The sequence below is a fragment of the Equus przewalskii genome, chromosome 6 (genome assembly GCF_037783145.1).
Source record: "Equus przewalskii isolate Varuska chromosome 6, EquPr2, whole genome shotgun sequence".
Classification (NCBI taxonomy): domain Eukaryota; kingdom Metazoa; phylum Chordata; class Mammalia; order Perissodactyla; family Equidae; genus Equus; species Equus przewalskii.
This window is the reverse complement of record NC_091836.1, coordinates 15,983,460-16,006,661: the sequence shown is the minus strand read 5'-3', so window position 1 is coordinate 16,006,661 and position 23,202 is coordinate 15,983,460. Positions and strand designations below refer to the sequence as shown.

Here is a 23,202-nt window from a genome sequence, read left to right as displayed (position 1 = left end):
GTAAAAGCTTTTTAGTTTACAGTTTTAGTTTTAAGCTTTAGTTTAAAGTTTTTAGTTTTAAAAGTTTTTTAGTTTGATGTAGTCCCATTTGTTGAATTTTGCTTTTCTGTCCCTTGCCTTTGGAGTCAGATCCACAAAAACAGGGCTAAGACCAATGTCAAGGAACTTATCACCTATGTTTTCTTCTAGCAGTTTTATGATCACAGGTCTTCCATCCAAGTCTTTAATTCATTTTGAGTTTATTTTTGTGTATGGTGTAAGATAGTGGTCTAGTTTCATTCTTTTGTATGTGGCTGTCCAGTTTTCCCAACACGGTTTATTGAAGAGACTGTCCTTTCCCCATTGTATGTTCTTGGCTCTTTTGTCATAAGTTAATTGTTCATATATGTATGGGTTTGTTTCTGGGCTCTCAGTTCTGTTCCATTGATCTATGTGTCTGCTTTTATGCCAATACCATCCTGTTTTGATTACTATGGCTTTGTAGTATGGTTTGAAATCAGGGACAATGGTACCTCCAGCGTTGTTCTTCTTTCTCAAGATTGCTTTGGCTATTCAGGATCTTTTGTGGTTCCATAAAAATTTTATGATTATTTGTTCTAGTTCTGTGAAAAATGCCATTAAAATTTCAATAGGGATTGCATTGAATCTGTAGATTGCTTTGGGTAGTATAGACATTTTGGCAATATTAATTCTTTATTAATAATTCTTTATTAATTAATTCCAATACATGAGCACAGAATACCTTTCCATTTACTGTCATATGTCTCATAACCACATTCTGGTCAATGATGGACTGCATACATGACAGTGGTCCCATAAGATTAATATCATATAGCCTAAGTGTGTAGTAGGCTATACCATCTAGATTTGTGTAAGTACTGTAGGGAAGAAGAAGTTTTCCTCTACCCTTCTCCATTCTTCTGACTGGCCTAAGAATTAAATTGACGTGAGACAGATTTACAGAAGAAAAACAAACAAAAATTTGTTAACAGGTACACGTGGGAGAAATCCAGGAAAACTGAGTAACTGGCTAAAATGGCCAAAGCCCTCACCTTTAATACCATTCTCAGCTAAAGACAAAAGAAGATGTTGGGGGTGGGAAGAGTCAGGGACTTCACAAGGAAGGCAAGCAATTCACAGGTAGGTAAAAAGGAGCAAACGTTTGGGAAATGAGTTTGGCCCCACAGAAACAGAAGAGCACAGAGGGGGCCCAGCAAACACCTTTTCTAGGTTCCTCCTTGTCTACCACCTGGTTCATGTTATGCTGATGTGATAGATGGCTTCCTGAGACAGGTTTTTCTATCTGAATTCTTTTAGGCAGTTAAAGGGGAGGTAACAAGAAAACTTCCTGAATCTTTTGTTTCTTAAAAATAAAAAGCTAAAATAATCCCTATGCTAAAGAGACACATTTTGGGGTGGCAAATTTTGTTCCCTTTGGTATACTCTATGATATTTGCACAACAGCAAAATCACCTAAGGACGTACTTCTCAGAACTTGTCCTGGTCATTAAGCAATGCATGACTGTATTTGTGTTCTTTCTTCCTTCTTAATATTCCAATATTTTTTCTTTTATTATTAAATTTCTAGTTAGAGAACTTCCTTATCCACTTTTTTAGAATAAATCTGCTCATGACAAATTCTCATTTTTCCCTCATCTCAGAATGTCTTGATTTCCCCTTCATTCCTAATGGATGGTTGAGGATTGGGGATGGGGTAATTAAAGCTGAAGTGATAAATAGGGACTGGCTCATGCTAAGTCTTACATACTGTGTAAGGGAGCTTGGGTTTCTTTCTCTAGTTAATGAAGAATGTTTAGAAGGATTTTAGGTAGGAGAGGCATGATATCATTGGATTTACATTTTACATCACTCTGCTAGGAATACCACAGTGAGTAACAAAGATGTGGCTCCTATTCTCGTGGAGTTTACTATCTGATGGGGCAGATATGCATATGCACACTATCAATTAAAAAAATCCAAGGGCCAGCCTGGTGTTGTAATGGTTAAGTTTGTGCACCCTGCTTCAGTGGCCCAGGGTCTGCAGGTACGGATCTCAGGTGCGGACCTACACACAGCTCATCAAGCCATGCTGTGACAGCATCCCACATACAAAATAGAGGAAAATTGGCACAGGTGTTAGCTGAGGTACAATCTTTCTCAAGCAAAAAGAGGCAAATTGGCAACAGATATTAGCTCAGGGCCAATCTTCCTCACCAAAAAGAAAATCCAAACCTTTTAAATTAATGTTACTATATGTGTATGTATATACAATTTACACATAATTATTTATGCATATTTATACATATGTAAATAATTTGGAACTTGTGATGAATTAAGTCAATTATTGAAGCCCGTAGTTCATGGATAAGAAGTGAATCCAATGATATGTGTATATAGTAATTTTTATTCATATGAATGGAAATATAAGTAAAACAACTTTATTAGAAATGTTCAAGTATCAAATTAATACAGTAGCTTTATACACAGGTATTCGTTTTTGTCAAGTGGTTAAAAGTTAAAGCCTGCTGTGTTTACTCTTATATGGAATGGCTTAGCAGAGAACTTGAAATTTTCTATTTTCTTAATTTGGTTTGAGTAAATTTCTATTCGTAGACTTTATTTAATCATAACAAGGACAAGTGCTATCAAAGAGGAGAGGTGCTAGAAAATGTATGAAAGGGGGACTCCATCCACATGATAACTAAAGCCATTGAAATGGATAAAAATCAATCAGGGAAAATAAGAAGAATTAGTAGAGAAAAGGGCCAAGGATAGAACACCAAGGATGAATAACCTTAAGTGATAAGCAATTCAGTTGAAGAATTCTTCATGCAGCACCTACTACATACCAGGTGCTGGTTGTAAATGAATTGAAAATATAGTGGAAAATACAATGTTTGGAAGGCACAAGGTGAGGAAGTTCTCTAGCTGAGGAAGGACTCACAAGGGCAGTGAGAGAAATGGTTGACAATTAGGAGAGGTGGCGGAAACCAAGGGAAGAGAATTCCAGGTAGGAAGTAGTTACCTGTATCCTCAAAAACTGAGGAAAAGTAGGTAAGGTAAGGACTGAAGTCATTGATGGTTCTTTGTGGGTGAGGTGGGGAGAGGTCAGATTACAGTGCTTTAGAGAGGGAATAATGGGCAAAACTTGTATAATTTCTTTCTTTATTTTAAAGTTCAGTGAGGTGGGGCCTAGAGGAGCATGCCTATTCCAGAAAATATTTTTTGTTTTAGATGAGAAAAACTTGAGCATGCCAATACACTGAGGAGAAAGATGGGATTTGGAGGGAAATTTGGGTAATGATTACAGCAATCTAAATTCAGCACCTACATCCATATCACAAAGCAAATCTTTTTAGACCGTTAAACCAATAAATCAGAACAATACTCAAATGCCCATTAACTCATGTCTGTCCATCTAATGTAGAAGCCTATTTACTTGATCTGTGTGCCTTTATGTGTAGTATAAATAACCCCTGGCTAGTCCCTTTAAATATTCCTTTCCGTCATCATGGAATCAATAAGAGAGTCTGGCTCAAGTCTCAACCAATTCTCTCTCTTCTTTCCGTTGATCCTGACACTCCAGATAAACTACTTCACTGCAGTAGCTCTAGTATTCAACTTTTCTCTTAAGCCCTAGGAATTATTAGAGAGCTGCTGCTTCTGCCCCTCCCCCCACCACCTTATAATTATAAACTTTTTGATTAATGTCATTTATGTGAGTTCCTTGCCTTTTATGTTAAATTTCTAATAGAAAATAAATACTATCTTCCTTCCTATTTAGCACATTTTATATGCTAAATTATGTATTCTTTTTAATATTCTCAACAACACAACTCGTCATTTCCTGCCTTCAGACTCAAACTGAAAAATCAGCTCTTCCTGAATTTCAGGCCTGCTGGCTGTCAGACGGGAACTTATACCATCAGCTGTCCTGGTTCTCAGGCCTTTGGATTCAGCCTGGAACTATACCATCGGCTCTCCTGGGTCTCCAACTCAACTGCTGATCTTGAGACCTCCATAATTGTGTGAGCCAATGCTTTATAAATAATAAATCTTTTTATATATATGTAGACTTCCCATCTATATAATATATCCTATATACATAGATATACTCATATAATCTTATTGGTCCAGTGGGTCTGTTTCTCAAGAGAACTCTAATACAATCGTTTTTGCCTTACTTTTCTTCAGAACTGGCCCTAAGCTGCTCATTATCTCTCACACTCATGACACCTGCTCTCATTCTTAATATATTTCCATGCTCACATCTGCTTAGAACACTGCTCACAAAACTACTGCAAGTAACTTAATTTTCCAATAATACTGCCGGTTACATCCTATTACTCCTCCCTGCACACGCACACATACATGCACACTATTCTTCACACAGTACCTCAGCTGTCCAGTGGAACTTTATGTGATAATGAAAATCTTCTGTATTTGTGCTGTACGATACAGTAGCCACTAGGCACATGTATTGTCTGGGTTCTCCAGAGAAACAGAACCAATTGGAGAAAGAGAGAGAGAGAATGATTGATTGACTATAAGGAGTTGGCTTACATGATTATGGAGGCTGAGAAGTCTCACGATCTACAGTCAGCACTCTGGAAACCCAGGAGAGTAGATAGTGTAGTTCCAGTCCTAGTCCTAGTCCAGAGGCAGGAGAAGACTAACATCCCAACTCAAAGATAGGCAGGCAGAGACAAAGGATTCTTTCTTACTCAGCCGTTTATTCTATTCAGACCTTCGACAGATTGGATGAGTCCCACTCACATTAGGGAGGGCAGTCTGCTTAGTCCACCAGTTCAAATGCTGGTCTCATCCAGAACACTCTCACAGACACACCTAGAAATAATGTTTAGCCAGTTTGGGCAGCCTATGGCCCAGTCTGGTTGACACATAAAATTAATTATCACACTACATTTGGCTACTGACCCCTTAAAATAGGACTTGAGCAATCACAGTACAAAATTTTTAATTTTATTTAATTTTAAGTAACTTAAATTTAAATAACTAAACATAGTTTATGGTTACTATATCGGACAACACAGCAGTAGCTTGTCTCAGTCCTAGAATGGAGCTTTGACTGACGCTGTAGGACCATTGAGAGTACTTCTCCAGTGTCCAACTTCTACCTGGGCATCTTAGAAGACCCCCTTTTGGAGAAGGAGGCCACCGTGCAAGAAGTCTGACTACCCTGAGACTGCCATGTGATGAGGAAGCATAAGCTAGCCAACACGAAGAGGGGGCATTAAGAGAGAGGGGGCCTCATCCGTTCAGCTATCCCAGTTGAAACATCAGAAATGTGAATGAAGAAACCATATTGGACCTCTAATCCAGTCAGGTCTTCAGGTGACTTCAGCCACAGCTGCCATCCGCCTCTAGCCATGTGAAAGCCCCCAGGCAGGAAGCTCCAGCTAAACCCACAGAACCATGAGAGAGAATGATAAATTGCTATCTTAAGCCATGGAGTTTGGGGGTCATTTGCAAAACAGTAGATAACCAGAACAGAAAGATACTGAGGAATCAAGATTCCCTGTTTCTCTGTCTCCCCAAGTTCCAGTCTCCTTTTACTTTCTGTTTCCCACTTCCTTGCTTTTGGTGGTACAAACTTTTATGCTTGAAGCTGAATTTGCAGTTTGAGAAAGTCACAATTATCTGACCTTCAACTATCTTGGATTTCTGGCCTCGTGTTTAAAAGACCTTTCTTCCTGCTTTTTTCCTTCCTGCTGTTTTCCTTCCTGCTTTCAATTAGGCCAATTTGAACCACTGCTTACCATTTTCTTCCTTACTAAAGGCTGTAACTACAAAAGTTAATACAATCTAGCACTCTGATCTTTTTCAACCAATTCTCTTTTAGAAGTCTAACCTCAGAAGGTATATATCGATGCTTCAAGATCAGTATTTTAACATCTGCTTGGCTACCAGAAGGAAATGGATGGGAGGGGAGAGGGCTGTGTTGTATATATACTCAAATGATAACTACTGTATAAATATTACCTCTTATGTGTAACAATAAGACTGGTCATACGCTGAGATCCTATCTAAGCTTTTTATACAACTTATAAATTTTGCTATCTGACACAATTATATAGCATTGAATGTTATACCTTAATAAAATACTTTTTATCCCAGTGAGCTCATCACTTAAGAAAATTAAAAGGAATTTATTATTAAATATCATGAAAAAAATGTTTAGAACGTTACTATCTTATAATTGTTCTTTGTGAGCATTTTTGTGTAATTGACAGTAAGTGAGAAAATGTTGGAGTGTGATAATTTCATTAGGACTCTACTCCATCACTGATTTTTTGTTTTCTCATTCCAGTTCTAAGAACAGGTAGAATTGGCTATGGATAATTCATATGATTTCAATCGACGAAATTCATGTAATGGAATTCCATCTGAGAAGAAGAACAGCTTCCTTGTGTCAGAAGATCACGGACAGAAAATCTTAAGTGTACTACAGAATTTTAGAGAACAAAATGTCTTTTATGATTTCAAAATAATCATGAAAGATGAAACAATCCCATGTCATCGTTGTGTGTTAGCAGCATGCAGTGACTTTTTCAGGTACTTTTCCTTCTCTATACAGCTATGCCTCATATTTTATGATACGGATAATTATGCTATTTTTTTTATAACTATACTCAGTTTTTCCCCCACAAGAGCATGCAGCAGTAATTTTTAATTTGTAAAAACAGCTAATTAGAACCTAAGAGTAACTAATGATTTTGAGGATAAAAATTTAAGACTGCTTTTTTTTAAAGCTCAGGTCTTCCCAGGCCAGCATTTCCTAGAGGTCTATGGAACATTAGTCCCTTGAAATTTTCTGGGAAAAAAATTTGTTTTGATCTGGGGTCAGTTTTGTTCAGGGGATCCCTTCACTGTATCATTTAGGTAAGAGGAAAGGACAGAATGATAAAAAATGGAAGCCAAGTTCAAAGAAAATGAAGAATCTGAGAGGAAAATAAATTTCAGTCATTTATTGTATCCACGGATTATCCAGGGGAGAGGGACTCTAACCCAGAGGATTTCAAGATTTCTCCTCTCTTTGGCAAAGATATTCCTGTAGTAAGGAAATATCTCCAGAAGCATTTCTGGAGAGCACCAACTTGTTCTGATTCTGAACAACCTTCCAGATATGATTTGGTTCCCATGTATATCATCCTACAGGGAATGTCCTAGTCATGTCACTGTAAGAATCTACTGTGACAGTGGGTTTCTGATTCTGAAGGTTACAGGTTAGACACATGACTTTAGTATTGTAGTAACTGTATCAAGGTAATACCATCCTGAGAGGCCTCTTGGTCTGCAGACACACAAGCCTGTCTTCATGACATCCTGGCCTTCAGCCCTCCTAGTCATACTGGCGTGAACTTAAATCCTAATTGCAATATTTTTTATTATGTTCAATTTTGGAAGCAATTTTTATTTGCAGTAAAAAGAGTTTCAATCTCTAATAAATAAATGATAAAACAAAGTAAGGTTTAAGATATAAAAACACCTAGATGCAAGTTGACTTATACTGGTTTAATCCTTAGTTTAACTCCTATTTTGCTACCAACATCTAACCAACATCTTAGACCTTACTCTTATTGCCTTCTGGAGTAAATCTTATGGGCTGTAATTCATTCAGCAAAAACTTAACTGATGTTGACTACTTGCTAAACACCTGTTCCTGTAGGGCTTTTGCTTTGAGTTTGGGAGCAATGGCTCAGTGCTCCATCATGGTTTACTGGGGACAGGGAGATGACAACAGTCTTTAGCTGTTTGCCGAACTAGACTATATGTCTCCATCTGTTCTTTTCACCCCTTCTCTCAGGTAACCTAAGTTATTCTTTTTTGCACTCCACTGGGGCCCTAACTGTTCTTGTCCTCTGACACGATCAGGTTACACCAGTTTCTTCCCACCTCTCTTCTGATCCAGCTTTTCTTCCAAGTGTCTCGACTGCTCCCTTAGCTTTCATGTCACCTCTTCATCACAAGAAGCCGTATGATATAAGGGTTAAGTACTTGGCCTCTTAATACACATGCCCTAAATCTAAATCCCAGCTCCACCTCTTATTAGATGTATGACCTTAGGCAAGTTACTTAACCTCTTCAGGCCTCAGTTGCCTTATTTGTAAAAAATTAAGATAATAAAAATAGAACCTAAGTCATAGAGTCATTATGAGGGTTAAATGAAATTAATGACTAGGATGGTGTCCACTACATTCAACTAATATTAGTAATCATTATTATTATTATTATTTCCAAACCTAGGCAAAAATGGAAATAATCTGATGTGAACATACAGCCTGATTCCCCTATAATGTTTTCATGTTAACAAAATAACAAGTTCATGTAAACATTTGAATTGGCAGTCTTCTGCTCTTTATATTGAGGTTATTTATTAATTAAATGTCCCTGCACATAATTTTTGTCCCTACTACTTTGTTCAGCTTACTCCTAGCTTTCTATGGATCTGCTTTAAATTTTTTGAATTATTGTTAGAACAATATATTTTTAAAAATTTTTACCTGCTTTGAAGTAACACAAATGACAGTTTCATAATGACCTAAATCCTTTATAATATATTGTATTTTACTAAATGAGTAGAGTTCACATAAAAATATGTATAAATGTAGATGGAAGTCTATAATTTACGCTTTTGTATGATAAGGCCACTAATTCATATTTGTGCTATAATCAAACTGACTGGAGTACTGGAAGGAAGAACACAAAATAAAAATAGCAGAAAAGTACACAATGCATGATAAATGCCCTTTACAATGCTTTTGGAAAATGAAAATTATTATTGAGATGTAAAGTCATCGGAGACAAGATTACAAAGGAATCACACATATTATGTAACCGCTTTATGATAACATGGTCAATTTGAGATGGATGTTAATGGATGCTTTAAAGATGAATAGGATGAAGTATAGAAATATGATCTTATGTGTATCTTCTCAAAGATAATTCAGAAGCTGATGGTAAATTAAAAATACATAGAATCTGATAGAAAGCATTTGTTTTCTTAAAATAATAACAATACCAGTTAATGCTTTTCATCAGTTAACTCATTTGTTCCTCTCACAACTCAGTGAAATAGGTACTACCAATATCCATGTTTTCAGATAAAGAATTTGAAGCTCAGTAAAGTTAAGTCACCTCCCCAAGGTCACACAGCTAATGAGTGGCAGAGGCTAGATGCCTACCCAGGCAGCTGGGTTCTGGAGGCCATGGTCTTAATATTACCCTAAACTGACTATAGATGTCTTAATAATCTAATATAATTATCATTACAAGTTAATATTTCTAAGTTGATATACATTATTGAAATACCCTGTATAATATATGACATGTATATAATTTTTGTAACTATATTTATTTATTTTTGTATTAAGAAGTATTGAATAGCCTAGTAGGAAGGCACTGTGTCATCCTTTGTTTTCCTAAGGGGTATAATCTGTATTTGGAGGGCCCCTTATGTTTTTCAGTTGACTGCTAGTGCTTCTTAAACAGCTTTAGTTACCCTATAGAGTAGACTCTAATTAAATTGGTTTCCCTCCAGAGCACTTGGGCACCTTGGGGCACTGCTCACAAAGGTACCCTGGACAGTACTGACACAAACACAAACCAGTATTAAACCAGATCCAAAGCCAGTTGCTCTTGAGTCTTAATGAATGCTCACCTGGCAGTCCTTGGTTCTTTGTTGTAGCTCTTTCCCCTTTAATCTTAATCTCCATTTACTCTTCCACTGACAACCACCATAATGGGTTTGTTTAAAGTGTAAAAATGAATAACTCTGGATATGAAGTTAGTGTAAGGATGGATGGTAATATTGTTCTGACCAAAACCGATAGTGAAATACATCTTAGTCTCCTGCCCAAACATTTCCAGATAATTTATATTCTTGCTGAACCTGAGCCAAAAAAGTTCCTAATTCCTTAGATTCTATCAACTTTACATGTGGAGATAAATTAGAACTTATTATGAAGAACTTTCAAAGTGGTGTAATTATTCAAATCTGAGGACTCAGCTCCATCTCTCAGTGGCTATTTCAATGGAAACTGATTTTTAGCCTTTGGCTTTGTATGGTACACTGTTATTATTTAGTTCTATGAAATCACATTCCCTTTTTCCTAAAGTACTGTATGAAATGTGTCTTTTTAGATGTGTGTTTAAGTTTACCTTATTTGGTGGATTTTCCCACATAGACAGACTTGTTGGAGGTATCTAATACCTCACTGTATTCCATCTTTCACTTGTTTCACTACTGCCAAAATGAAAATTAGTTTGAAAGAGATTTTTAAATGCTAAACCCAAAAGCATTGTACATTTTAAGTAATTTTAGTTATTACCTGCACAGTTGATATTAAGAAATCCACAGATAAAAAATTCTTCCATTAGAGAGATTTTACCCTAATTTTATTAATAATATATAAGAACATCAAATCAATATGTAAAATTTGAATCTTTTTATAGTCTTCTTTGGATTAGTTACTGTAGCTTAGATATAATGTATATATTTTGCTGTATAGGAATTATGTAATATGTATGTTTGATGGATAAATAGTATGGTGTATGACTATTCTAGATATTAAAATAATTTATTAGGATGCTTTAAAAATATATTTCATAGATATAGGAAGGAATAAAATAAGGAAACCTCTTTAAGATAATATTGAAATTGTTATGGAATAAAATATTCCTGTTTACTTGTTCTTCTGTGTTCTTTATTTTTGCAGGGCTATGTTTGAAGTAAACATGAAAGAAAGAGATGGTGGAAGTGTTACCATTACTAATTTGTCCTCCAAGGCAGTAAAAGCATTTCTTGATTATGCCTATACTGGAAAAACAAAGATAACAGATGATAATGTGGAAATGTTCTTCCAGTTGTCATCATTTCTCCAAGTTTCCTTCCTATCCAAGGCTTGCAGTGACTTTTTAATAAAAAGTATTAATCTTGTCAATTGTTTACAGTTATTATCTATGTCAGATAGCTATGGCTCTACCCGTTTGTTTGATCATGCATTGTACTTTGTACAACATCACTTTTCTTTAGTATTTAAATCCAGTGATTTCTTAGAGATGAATTTTGGAGTACTGCAAAAATGTCTAGAATCAGATGAATTAAATGTTCCTGAAGAAGAAACCGTACTGAAAGTTGTCCTTAGTTGGACTAAACATAACTTAGAATCCAGGCAAAAGCATCTGCCTCATTTGATTAAAAAAGTAAGATTACATCAGTTATCTGAGGAGACGCTTCAAGACTGTCTGCTCAGTGAGGAGTGTTTACTCAAAAGCACAAACTGTTTTGACATAATCATGGATGCAGTTAAGCGTGTGCAAGGTTCTGGTGGACTTTTCCCTGATGCTCGACCATCCACAACTGAAAAATATATATTTGTTCACAAAACTGAGGAAAATGGAGAAAGTCAATATACATTTTGCTATAATATTAAAACTGATTCGTGGAAAGTATTGTCACAGTCACACCTGATTGATTTGCCAGGATCTAGTCTGTCTAGTTATGGAGAGAAAATATTCCTGACAGGTGGTTGCAAAGGGCCATGTTGTAGAACGGTTAGGCTCCATATTGCAGAGTCCTACCATGATGCCACTGATCAAACCTGGTGCTACTGTCCAGTCAAAAATGATTTCTTCCTGGTATCGACTATGAAAACACCAAGAACCATGCATACATCAGTTATGGCTCTCAATAGATTATTTGTCATAGGTGGGAAGACTAGAGGATCTCAGGACATTAAAAGTCTCTTAGCTGTTGAATCTTACAACCCTCTTTCCAAAGAATGGATATCTGTTAGCCCATTACCCAGAGGCATATACTATCCCGAAGCAAGTGCATGCCAAAATGTAATTTATGTTCTTGGATCAGAAGTAGAGATTACGGATGCCTTTAACCCATCACTTGATTGCTTTTTTAAATACAATGCTACAACTGATCAGTGGTCTGAACTAGTAGCAGAATTTGGGCAGTTTTTTCATGCAACATTAATTAAAGCTGTCCCAGTCAACTGCACACTGTATATATGTGACCTTTCCACCTATAAGGTTTATAGTTTTTGTCCAGATACTTGTGTTTGGAAGGGTGAAGGATCTTTTGAATGTGCAGGCTTTAATGCAGGTGCAGTTGGAATTGAAGATAAAATTTATATATTAGGTGGCGATTATGCTCCGGATGAAATCACAGATGAAGTGCAGGTCTACCACAGCAGCAGGTCCGAGTGGGAAGAAGTTTCACCGATGCCAAGAGCCTTAACTGAATTTTACTGCCAGGCGATCCAGTTTAACAAATACAGGGACCCATGGTTTTCTAATCATTTCTAAAACTAGTGTGTGCTTAGACAGTCTAAAACTATTCCAGTTCTAGAAACCTACAGTTAATTTGTTAACCTTAATAGTTGGTAAAAAGGTCTTTACATCTTAATAAGATAAAATATTCCTTCTATTAGAGAATCACTATGAATGCATACCATATATGAATTAGCAGTTCCCAGAAACTTAAAATACAAAATATGTTTTATCAAAAATTATATTGAATATAATTTAATCTTGGAGAATCCAGAATATTTAGTATTTTCATATGTAAATAAAACCCATAGGCCTTGACGTTTTGATTTTTAAAGTACTCTATCCATAAAAGACTAATGAAAACAAATCAAAATTCATAGATTTATACTATTTAGATGGAAGAAATCTCTTTAGGTAGTAAAAATGAATTACACTGTATTATATGAACTAGAAAATAAATTAGAAAGAGGTGCGAATCCTCCCTTGTTACTATAGGTATAAGAGTTACTGAATGTCTGTCCTTTCTGATCATTGGTTAGCTTCTTTTAAGCCCTCCTTTTCTTGCACTTTTTTTGGTCAGAAATTTTTCTAAAACGCAATGTATTTCCCCAGCCTTCTAAACTGTACAGTAAACATGGCTTAACTTTTTTACTCTTCATTAAGAGCATAATGTACCATGTTATAAGGCCATCATGCCATCGGCAGTTACTGAAATGCTTTTAAAATTGCTAATTCTATTAGTTCTCAGTGTTGGTTGGTTTCAATTTCTATCAGTATCGTATTTCTTTTTCTTTTCTGGCTCAAGCTCAGTAAATTAGCACTTTTGATTTAATTAGTAGTTTAAGTTATGCCTGACCTGAGTTTATCTTAACGTGTAACCCACTGAGTGACGTTCTTGGATTTGGGGATGATAGTCCTAAAATCCTTTTTATGTATCATTGCCAGGTTCCAACATAACGGAGGAGGTGAAAAATCTGACTTCTAGATAAGTGGCTCATTATTGTTGCATTTCCTAACTTCTTAAATGTCTAAATTTGAGTTGCAATAAGAAATTTCAGGGTTTAAATTAGTACCGTATCAGTTTTCTGCGATGATACATACCATCTGTAAAGCACTGTGTTGGTTTACCAGTTCAGTAAATTATTCATAGTGAATTATTTTCTAAATTTAAAAAAATGACTGGGCTTTTGCTATGATTAGTGGAATTCACAACCTGTATTTGTTTAGATGTTTAATCACCTTTAACCCAAACAGTGGAAGAGTATCAATTATCCTTGTTCTCAGGATGATTCCGCCTTGCAAAAGGGTATGTTTCTTTAATCAGTTTAAAAGATATAAGCATTTTAGGTTTTAAGACCCCTGCTTTACATCTCAGGTAATGTATAGATTGCACCTCTCCAGAATCAGATGAGTTTCCCACACTCTGCAGTAAATATAAATCTGTTGTAAATGTACATATTTTTTAGAAGTGTGTTCCTGTAAGTATGGAAATGCAGCTAAATGAAGGTTCTTTTATTTTACCATATAAATTTATGCAATCAGAAGTTTCAAATATATTTTTCAAAATAGAACAAGATATTAGACTACATTATTATGCAATTCCAAAATCAGGGACCATCCCTAATGAGATGAGATAAAAAGTATTCTGTAGATTTGGTGGCCTTCCTCCCTACCTACTTTTGTTGGCTCTGCCTTTTCCTCTATGGGTGTTTGTGTGTGTGTGTGTGTGTAAGAAAAAAAATTCAGTAGAGGCTTTTGTGTGTGTGTGTGTGAGACTTTGAAAACAAATTATTTGAGAAAGACCATAACACAGTGGGTGACCTCTATGTGGATTTACTGAACAGTTAATTTAAGCATATATAAATAATTAAAGTATGCTTAAAATAAATATTGTTTTAATCACTGACTCTAGGAATTGTTAATCTCTTCTAGAAGAAACTAAAAAAAATAGAATCCCTTCCTGATCTTGTTTCCTTATCGAATCATCTTTATTTCCACCATTCTTCTCATTGGCCATTGATTTATGGTTATGTTTCTAGAAATATCCTTGTCATCAAGCCCTAGGTGGCTCTCTCTGCATTTGATTTAATACGCTTTCTAATGCACAAGTTTTCTGCCTGTTTCCGCAATTGCTGCATGTTACTTGTTAATCATTTTCATTTATTGCCATCCCTTTCCATCTGCACCTGAGAGCTCTTCATCAGTTATAACTGCAAGAAAAGTACTCTCTCTAATCATAAAGCCCCAAACTCTTCCTTTATTTACTGTTCTCTTTCCTTGGCACCATAGTAATCTGTGCTGGGCTTGGCTCCACTAATAATTGATCTTGTTCTCTCTCATTTTGCATCTTGTAAAGTTTGCACTTTCATTTGATCTATCTGCCTCATCAAAAAATGATCTGCGTGTTCAAAACCTTCAAGGAATCTGGCCACTTACACACATGGTCAGTGACTAAACTGTTTATATCTTTCTGATCATGCCTGTTGCTGTGGCTTCACTCTCCAAGAACCATACATATCATTCTGGCCTCACCCTCCATTCTGGATCTCTGACATGCAAATCTCAGTGATCTCTAAGGTTCTATTCTCGGTACCCCCAAAGAAGCTATTTTCCCTGTCTGTAAGTTCAGGAAATAACATCCCTTTATCTATGGCCTCTTCCTTTAGTCTTTTTTTTCTTTAAGTCTACTTTCTTTTCATTATCATCCTTCAGCTAATGCCGCAGGGTAAGAGATAAAACAATTCTGCTCATTATCCAGATTGCTGTCATTCTTGTGGAAAATTTTAACATTTCTAAATCCTTTATCATTTGTCTTGCTCCACTACGTTTCACAAAAGAAAGAATTCTAATTTCGTAGTGTCTTCTGAAATTGAAAAGTATATAGCATTATTAAATATAAAAAAGATTAAGTTCAACATATGAGATAATTCAGAGTTAATGGATATTCCTAGAGTGATCTTCAAACTTGGTTTAAAACGTGGAGCACTTTTATTCATCTATTGCCTGTGCAACTAAGCAGTATGAAGAATATTTGCATAATCAAAATTAACTACATTCCCATAACACTCGACTCTGGTATGAGGAGGGAAAGAGGTCTTTATCATGGCAATATTCATTACATACTACCCTTGGAAACTAGAATATTATTGGAGAGCAACTACATGCTACAACATGATTCTATTTTTCCCAGGTACCAAGAAGAGCAATTGCATATGTGTTCACTGTACCCAGCTCAAGGTACACGATTTCAAAATCAGTCAACTAGAAAAGGCAAACATCTGTTTATGTTTTCAGAATTGGAGGCAGAAATTATAATGGAATGATTAAATACATTGTTGAATATATAGTGTTTACTTTTAGATCATCATTCTCAGTTCAATTGGATCCAGTGTTTGGAAACTCTTCTCCTATTATATTTAGAATTGAGTGTGTAAGACAAAAATGTCTTCCAATGGACAGCTCTGGAGGGTAACCTAAAAACAAAAGCTGGAACTTGTAGGGAAGCAGGTTTCTCTTCAACGTAAGAAACAACTTTACTCCACTTTATAAAGCCATACTTTAGGATACGCCTAGTTATCAAAGACTGTGGCATGTGGCGTATGATTAGCCCAATACCTTCCTACACAGGAGTCCACGACCAAAGATTTCTACATTCTGTTTACACATTTGGATCTTAATAGTTTTGTGATGTAGGACTAATAATTGCTTCCTCCAATTTATTTAGCATTTTAGGCATTCCAAGTAACTTGGTTTCAATGGTTCTGCATACTCAAGATTTCAATAGGACTTGAGTTTTAAAAGTACATCATTTTTAGGAGCATTCTTACTGAAGGAAATTTGTTCTTTTTTCTCTTTTTTTTAATCACTCAGGAAAAAGTCTGTAATTGGTGCTGACATTTACAGTGAGCTGCTAATAGAGATTTTTTCCTTCTGTCTACCATAGGTGCACATTTGTTTTATAGTAAATAGAAACTGGAAGACCAGTACCTAAAATTTTCTCCTGAATTATTTCTAATTTTGCTGCAAATGTAGCTATATAGTTAAATGTAGTGATTCTAGTTAAGGATTATGTGATTTGAAAGAATATCTTTATACAGAATCTTAATTTAGATATGTTTATAAATAAATTATATTTGATGACACTATGATGCTTAGTCCAATTTAATATCTAAATAGGAAATTTAATCACAAGATGATACTATTGCTTATCAAAAGATATCTCTTCTAAATCATAGACTCATTCAAACTTGAAAATAACCTTATAATCTAATACAGCTTCCAACCTGGTATAGAAAGTCCCTGTAAATTCTAAAACACTCTTGACAGATGACTTTTTTCAATTTCTAATTCAGTGTTTTCAGGGGTAAAGAGCTCACTACCTCCATTTTTTAACGATTCTGTTAGAAAGTTCTTCCTAACATGGAAAGCAACTCTGTCTCCCTGTAATAACTTCCAGCCTTTGGTCTTAGGTGGTTGTCCCCACAAGTGTTTGAAAGAGTAGTATGTCTCTCATTCCTCTAAAATCAAGGCCTCATTTTCCTTCTTATTCAAATGCTCAGCGCTTTAAAACCTGCCACAATAGGTGTTACATTCCTTGTCCTTGTACAGTTGCCTCAGAGAATCTAGCCTAGCTCTGCCTCCTTTTTGGTGGTTTGAGCCTGACCGGCATTGCAGAATCTCTATTTCACACACGAGTCTTGCCTCACTGTCCATTCCAGCGTATTTGATAACTCAGGCATCTTGTTCCCTTAACCAGCTCTCTAGCTTTTATAAATCCAGTTTGGGCTAGCGCCTTGCTGTGTCTCTCTCTTCCTACCCCCCCGTCAATATAATCGCAAACATTTTCTGGAAGAGGAATTTAAAGCCAGATTTTAATAAATTTTTCAATCATTTATCATTGAATATGGTTTTCAGGATTTTTAAAACACTTCTAAAAAAGACCCCAGAAACTATACAAAAAATAGAAATCAAAGCAGTCACCTTCTTGGTGGTTAATGAGAAGACAATCAATACAGACCAGCCTTATGGTAATAACAATCTAAATGTGGAGATTCGCGCTGTTAGTCCAGTTGGATAAAGCATGGTATTTTCATAAAACAAGGCCATTATTAAATAACTCTATGGGTCAGGTAGCTTTATTCATTTCATTAACTTTGACAGCATTCCCAACTAACTGTCTAACTAGCTCAACAAATTATGCTGTTGGCTCCAAGGGTAACAAGGTTGCTGGAATAATTAAGAGTACAGTTCTTTGAGTATCACGTTGTAGTGTAAATATTCCTTTACGTGTCTGTCTTCCTCATGTAATTGGAAGCTCTTAGGAATGGGGACATATCCTCATCATTTCTGAACCTAGCAATTAACACAGCACCTGCATATAATAAATAAACTGATATTCTATTGAGTCAATGTGTGAAGCAAAATATATTTACTAGAGTTATATTGTTACTGAATGGGTTTGATTTAACTGTACATTTTGCAACTTATTTTCGTGTACAAAGGAAATTATTTTGATGGATACTACAGTTTAACATTTTTAAATGCTACCACATTGTACCTTAGTTATCTATTTATGTATTTGTTAATTCTTTTTGTAATATTTGATATCTTTCTTATGTTAAAAGTCTCTGAGACAATTGGTTTAGGTACTTTATGCAACCTCAGTTTTTGCTATTATACGGAAAAGCTAATGATGAAGTGTTATTTACTTGAGAGTGAAATTGCATTATACAGTGCTCTGCCCACCTTTGGAGAACATGTATAGTTGATTGTATAGTTGCATAGTATATTTATAGTTGGTTCTTGGAAGTGAAATTATAGATTCAAAGTTATTTATCCACCTAATTCTTTAGTGCTTAGGGATAATTTGTTCTCAGTGAATTTTAATTATAATATGTAATTCTGTGTTTCCTTTCAAAGGCAATAATGGATAAGACAATGACTGCAAGTTTCATTAGTAGACATGCAACCCCCATTTCTCCTACAATAGCATAATAGCTTTAGTGACCTTTTATCCCTATAGTGCTCAAAGCGATTTGCATTGCATACACAAGTAATGTACTTCATTTCCCTATTAGTGGAATGTGGGCTTTTGCTAAATGCTATAAGAAATAAAATCAGCATTTTTGCGGGTCCATATTAACATGTAGTAAAACATTTCAATTCTATAAAATAATTGTTAATTTGTAAAAATGTATATCAGAAAAGAATACATATCCTGTCTGTATTCATTGTCATTAGAAATAAAAGAGATAGATAAAGGCGGATGCTAAGGTCTCATTTTCTTGCCTCCTTTCCTAATGCTCCAGGGGCTCTGATGAGTCTCAGAACTACTGAGAGTGTGATAGTGGAGGTGGGGGGATTGTCAGAAGGGGCTTCTATAGCTGTGATGACATGTCTTGCAATATAAACTTCAAAGTGGACACCCTGGTCTGAAAGAATAGAATACCAACTAGACTTCAGATGTGTCATAGGTGTTTGGGCCATCACTGAGCTAAGAAAGAACAGACAATATACCCATGAACCACAAGTGACACAGCTGAAGCTAGCTGAATGTACAGGGCCAGAGAGTGGCCAGCCCTGCCTCACTGGACACCAGGCGTACAAGGACCAGCTAGCTGCTGGGGCATAAGCCTTCCTCCCTCATACACACAAATGCTCATGGGCTGGAGCTAGGAAAGGAGTCCAAAGTCTGACAGACTCAGTGATACCAAGAAAAGACTTTTTAAATGTTTACGTTGGACAGATGCTCTCAATTCCAGTTCCTGTAATTTTTCCTCTTTCTGGGCAGGCCTATTTTCTGTCGTGTTTCTGCTTTCCTGTGTAACAAGCTGTGATTTACTCAATGACCTTGGCTCCCAAGTCCCTCTTCTAGACTACTGCCGAGGTTGAAACAGAGTTCCTCCTTGGAAAGCAACCCTTGGAAAGTCAGCCGTCCCTATCCCACATGACTGCATAGGCCACTTACCCTGTCTCAATTTCCGAGGTGCTCTGGTCCTCACTTACTAATCCTTCATCCAAATTTCTTGCTCCAGACTTTTTCCCTTATTACCTCCAATTCTCCATGTGCCTCCAGCCTTCTGCAGTTCTCTTTGCCCTCAAACAGTAACTCATCCCCTTCTCTTTAATCCTCCTAGACAGAAGCCTTAACAAAGTTTATACCAAACGTAAGGATATTGTTAGTATTGGCCTGCCACTAGTTTGTTGGGGCTGCCTTCCTCAGCTGGAAGTCTCCTTTCCCAGTCAAAATTTTAATCCTCACAGGCCCCCAGTGAAGCTTTCCTCTTAAGACATTCAACAGAATGGTTACCCACCTCAGTCTGACGCATTGGCATTTGAAGTTCTTTCCCTAAATTCTGAGTTTTCCTCTTTCCCCTCACTACAGGAGAAAAAAAGAAAGAAGCCCCTCAATGACAAAATTTAATCTCCAGGGGCCAGCCCCATGGCATAGTGATTCAGTCTGGCACACTCCACTTCGGTGGCTCGGGTTCACAGGTTTGGATCCCAGGCACAAACCTACACTACTCATTAGCCATTCTGTGGTGGCAACCCACATACAAAATAGAAGAAGATTGGCACAGATGTTAGCTCAGGGCTAGTCTTCCTCAAAGTGAAAAAAACAAAGAGAGGAAGATTGGCAACAGATGTTAGCTCAGATTGAATCTTCCTCACCAAAAAAAAAAAAAATTAATCTCTATATTTACAGGAAATAAATTGCAAAGAGCATTGAAACTAGCAGTTTGTCCCTTTTCAATCATTAAGAGCTACTTAATATTGTGCAGGAGACACCTGCATTTACAATGTTACAAAATATGTTTGGTCAAAAACTATTTGTAGCAATTTAGCCAGTATACAGAATTTAATTGAACTATATGTATATTTTCTGGAGAAAATCCTAAAAAAGTAATCACTTTTCACTAGGAATATAAAGTTTCAAAGTAATGTTTACAAAATGTTTTGAGGTTTTTGAAACTATGAAATATTGAATTTTTAGGCAATATGGCAATAGACTAATCTACCTAATGAATATTAATTAATTAAGACTGCAGGCTATATTTTTAAATACTTTTTATATAACCCATGTTTCCAGAATAAAGTTTCTTTGCACTTAATTACATTTTGCAATTTTAAAGACTTCCATAAAGCTTAATGAGACTAAACCTAAGATAGCAAACTTAATAATATGCATGAAAAACTTAAGAAATTTTTTCGTGCTATCTTAAAATAGAATTTAGACATAAATAGTAAAGGAATCATCCTAGCATTTATAGCGTTAGATTCTACTGCACCTGGTAAATACGTTTGCGTTTCTTCCAGGTTCGGGTCTTATTCAACCTGGTTTTCCTCCAGTGGTAATTAGTGAGTCCTCCATAGGAGTTTAATTACCCTTCCCTAACCCTGACCAAAATGAATGGTGTAAAATGAGCTTAAATTTTTTAATCAAGAAAAGCCTCTCCCTGTGGGCTTTTCAGATTTAAAAATCCAATTAGCCTTAATGTTTTCCTTTTGGAGATTAACCACCCTTTTATGTTGTGAAACATTAATTGGAATTTAGACTATTTATAGCTCTTTTTTGAACAACCTTTTAGCAAATCAGTAAATTTTTGTTTCTTTTACAAGTAGCATTCATCTTGTATCTATTCCAAAAGGTGTAAAATATTACCACAGTATTCTTCTATTTAAATGCAATTCACATTTCTCTTATAAGCACAAACTAATATGCACTCTTGTTTCTAAGAATTTTTACAAAGAAAATTATTTAATAGTTTAAAATAAAGCATCTAAATTTCTTCCGTTGATAAGTGAGATATTGAAGCTCTAACCGATAACTGCTGTAAGGGGATATCTCCCGGGTCTGTGCAGTGTCAGGCAGTGTGTTTCAACCTTGCTTCAAAAAACAAACCATCTGGGATCCCTCTTAAAAATATCAAATACTAGACCTCATTCTTGGAGATTTTGATTTAGTAAGTTCTAGATTCAGGTCCTGCGAACTCATATTTTTAAAAATCCCTGCAAATAGATAATTCTTATCAGTGAGCAAGTCAGGGAATATGCTGGGGTGGAGGTTGGGAACTCAGCTCTGACATCAGACGAGCCCGAGTCTGAATCTCAGTTCCACCAGAGAGAGTGGTTTATAAACTCTATAAGCTTGAGCAAGTTACTTAAACATTCTGTGCCCCAACTTCTTTATCGGCAAAATTGGGATAATAGTTGTACCTCCCACAAGATGTTGTAGTGAGAATAAAATGAAATAATCCACGAGACATCCTTAGCACAGTGCTTGGCGATGGGAAATGTTCAATAAATGTTTCTGTCTTCTTCCTCTCTTTTTTCTTCTTTGATTTCAGCAGAAGCCGTCTTCTCCTGACTCTCCAAAATGCTACCAGTCTTTCATTCTACAATTAGAGATAAAATTTCAAATCTCAAAAGTACCCAATTCTATCTTGGCAGGGGGAACAAGTTAAACTGCCTAATGCACAGTTTAGTTTTGACTTGGTCCTTAACATTGCCTCTTAGGCTCCACCATGAGTTTCTAATTTATTAATTTATTCAGTCAACAACTATTTCTTGAGCTCCTAATGTATGTCATCACTATACTAGGCTTGAGGGTATAATAGCAAGAAAATCAGATGTGTTCCCTGTTCTCCTGGAACTCACTGAATATCTTGCTGCTTCTGTGAGTCTCCAGATTTGATGTGGCCTGATCTCTATTGCTAACACTTTCGATTTGGCCCCAGTTTTGTTTTCCACTCTTTCTTACTAAGGCCTTGAACTCTCAAGTTCAACCGCAGCTCCTGTAGCTGATGCCAGATTGAGAATGAAGCCCAGATCTCCTGCAAACCCATGAGCAGTGGGGTCAGACCACCAGATCACAGAATCCTAGAGTGGTCATAAAATGGGTGAGAGCTCTTAGCCGTCTGCAAGGAATTTCAAACGTATTGAATATTTTATTTTCACAAACTCCAATGCAGAAGAATGGGTAAATCTTTGAATGAACAGAATTCAAAATTTTTTTCTCAGTAATCTCCCACCCTGGTATATGTAACCAGCTTTGTACAATGTGTCGTATTGGCAAACTCTCATATATTACACATAGTACTACTGTGGTGTTTTTTCACCTGGTAAATTGAGTGAGATTACCATTTCTCATCTGTTTCCCAAACATACATCCTCACCAAAATAACACAGACTTGAGAAAATGTGCAGAGGGCAGCTTATTGATATCTGGAAATAGAAAATAAGGATGGTAAGTCATGAAAAATTCTACTTACGTATAATGATCTCTCTCATTAATAATTTAAGAGCCCTCCTTTATCCCGCAAATGTAATTAATGCAGCATCAGGGGAGTAAAAGAAAGCAGAGGCAAGTAGTATAAATTCCATGTGACTGGGAATATAAGGGACTCTGTACAGTGCAGAGTAAGGACCTCAGCAGAGAGGGGAGGGCTGAAGGATAGAAACCAATGACTCAACGAGAAGAGCTGCTGTAAACTGTCATTCTTGAGCCCTGCTCTGCTCAGCCAACATCTCTGGCCTTAAGTGGGCTACACTTACCTGTGGCCAGGAGTTGTGACAATCTATGTCTTTAAGGAAAAAAAAAAGACAGAAGGTGTTTTATGGGAAGTAAGAGCGATCCAGATTTACAGGTTCTGTTGAGTCCAAAGAAGAGACAGTCAAATTCAGTGGCTGGGGCCCAGACTTCCCTGTTATAAACTTCCTTTGAATCATAGTGATCTCTCTGAGCACGGGTAAGAAGCTGGCACAGGAAGACCCTGATGCTTAGTAAATGAAAATAGTTTCCTCTTGCACATTCTACTTCAAGCACCTTAATTTCTTAAACTGGAGACTAGGAGCGGTCAACATTTCTATAGAATAAAAGTATCATAGTCCAAAGTG

At 36.2% G+C, this 23,202-nt stretch overlaps 1 protein-coding gene across 4 annotated transcripts in view; it reads left to right on the top strand.

Moving 5' to 3' along the window:
- KBTBD3 (kelch repeat and BTB domain containing 3) overlaps nucleotides 1-18,572 on the top strand; it is a 38,321-nt gene extending 19,749 nt beyond the window's left edge. For 2 of the 4 annotated variants that reach the window (XM_008540621.2, XM_070623051.1), the window contains exons 2-3: nucleotides 6,332-6,576; nucleotides 10,740-18,572. In XM_008540621.2, coding sequence (XP_008538843.1) covers nucleotides 6,356-6,576; nucleotides 10,740-12,342 — 1,824 coding nt within the window. In that variant the 5' untranslated portion in view covers nucleotides 6,332-6,355 and the 3' untranslated portion in view covers nucleotides 12,343-18,572. Of the gene's footprint in view, nucleotides 1-3,857; nucleotides 4,029-6,331; nucleotides 6,577-10,739 lie in introns of all 4 variants that reach the window. The other 2 variants (XM_008540623.2, XM_008540622.2) reach the window with 2 other exon arrangements.
- Nucleotides 18,573-23,202: the final 4,630 nt, after the last annotated feature.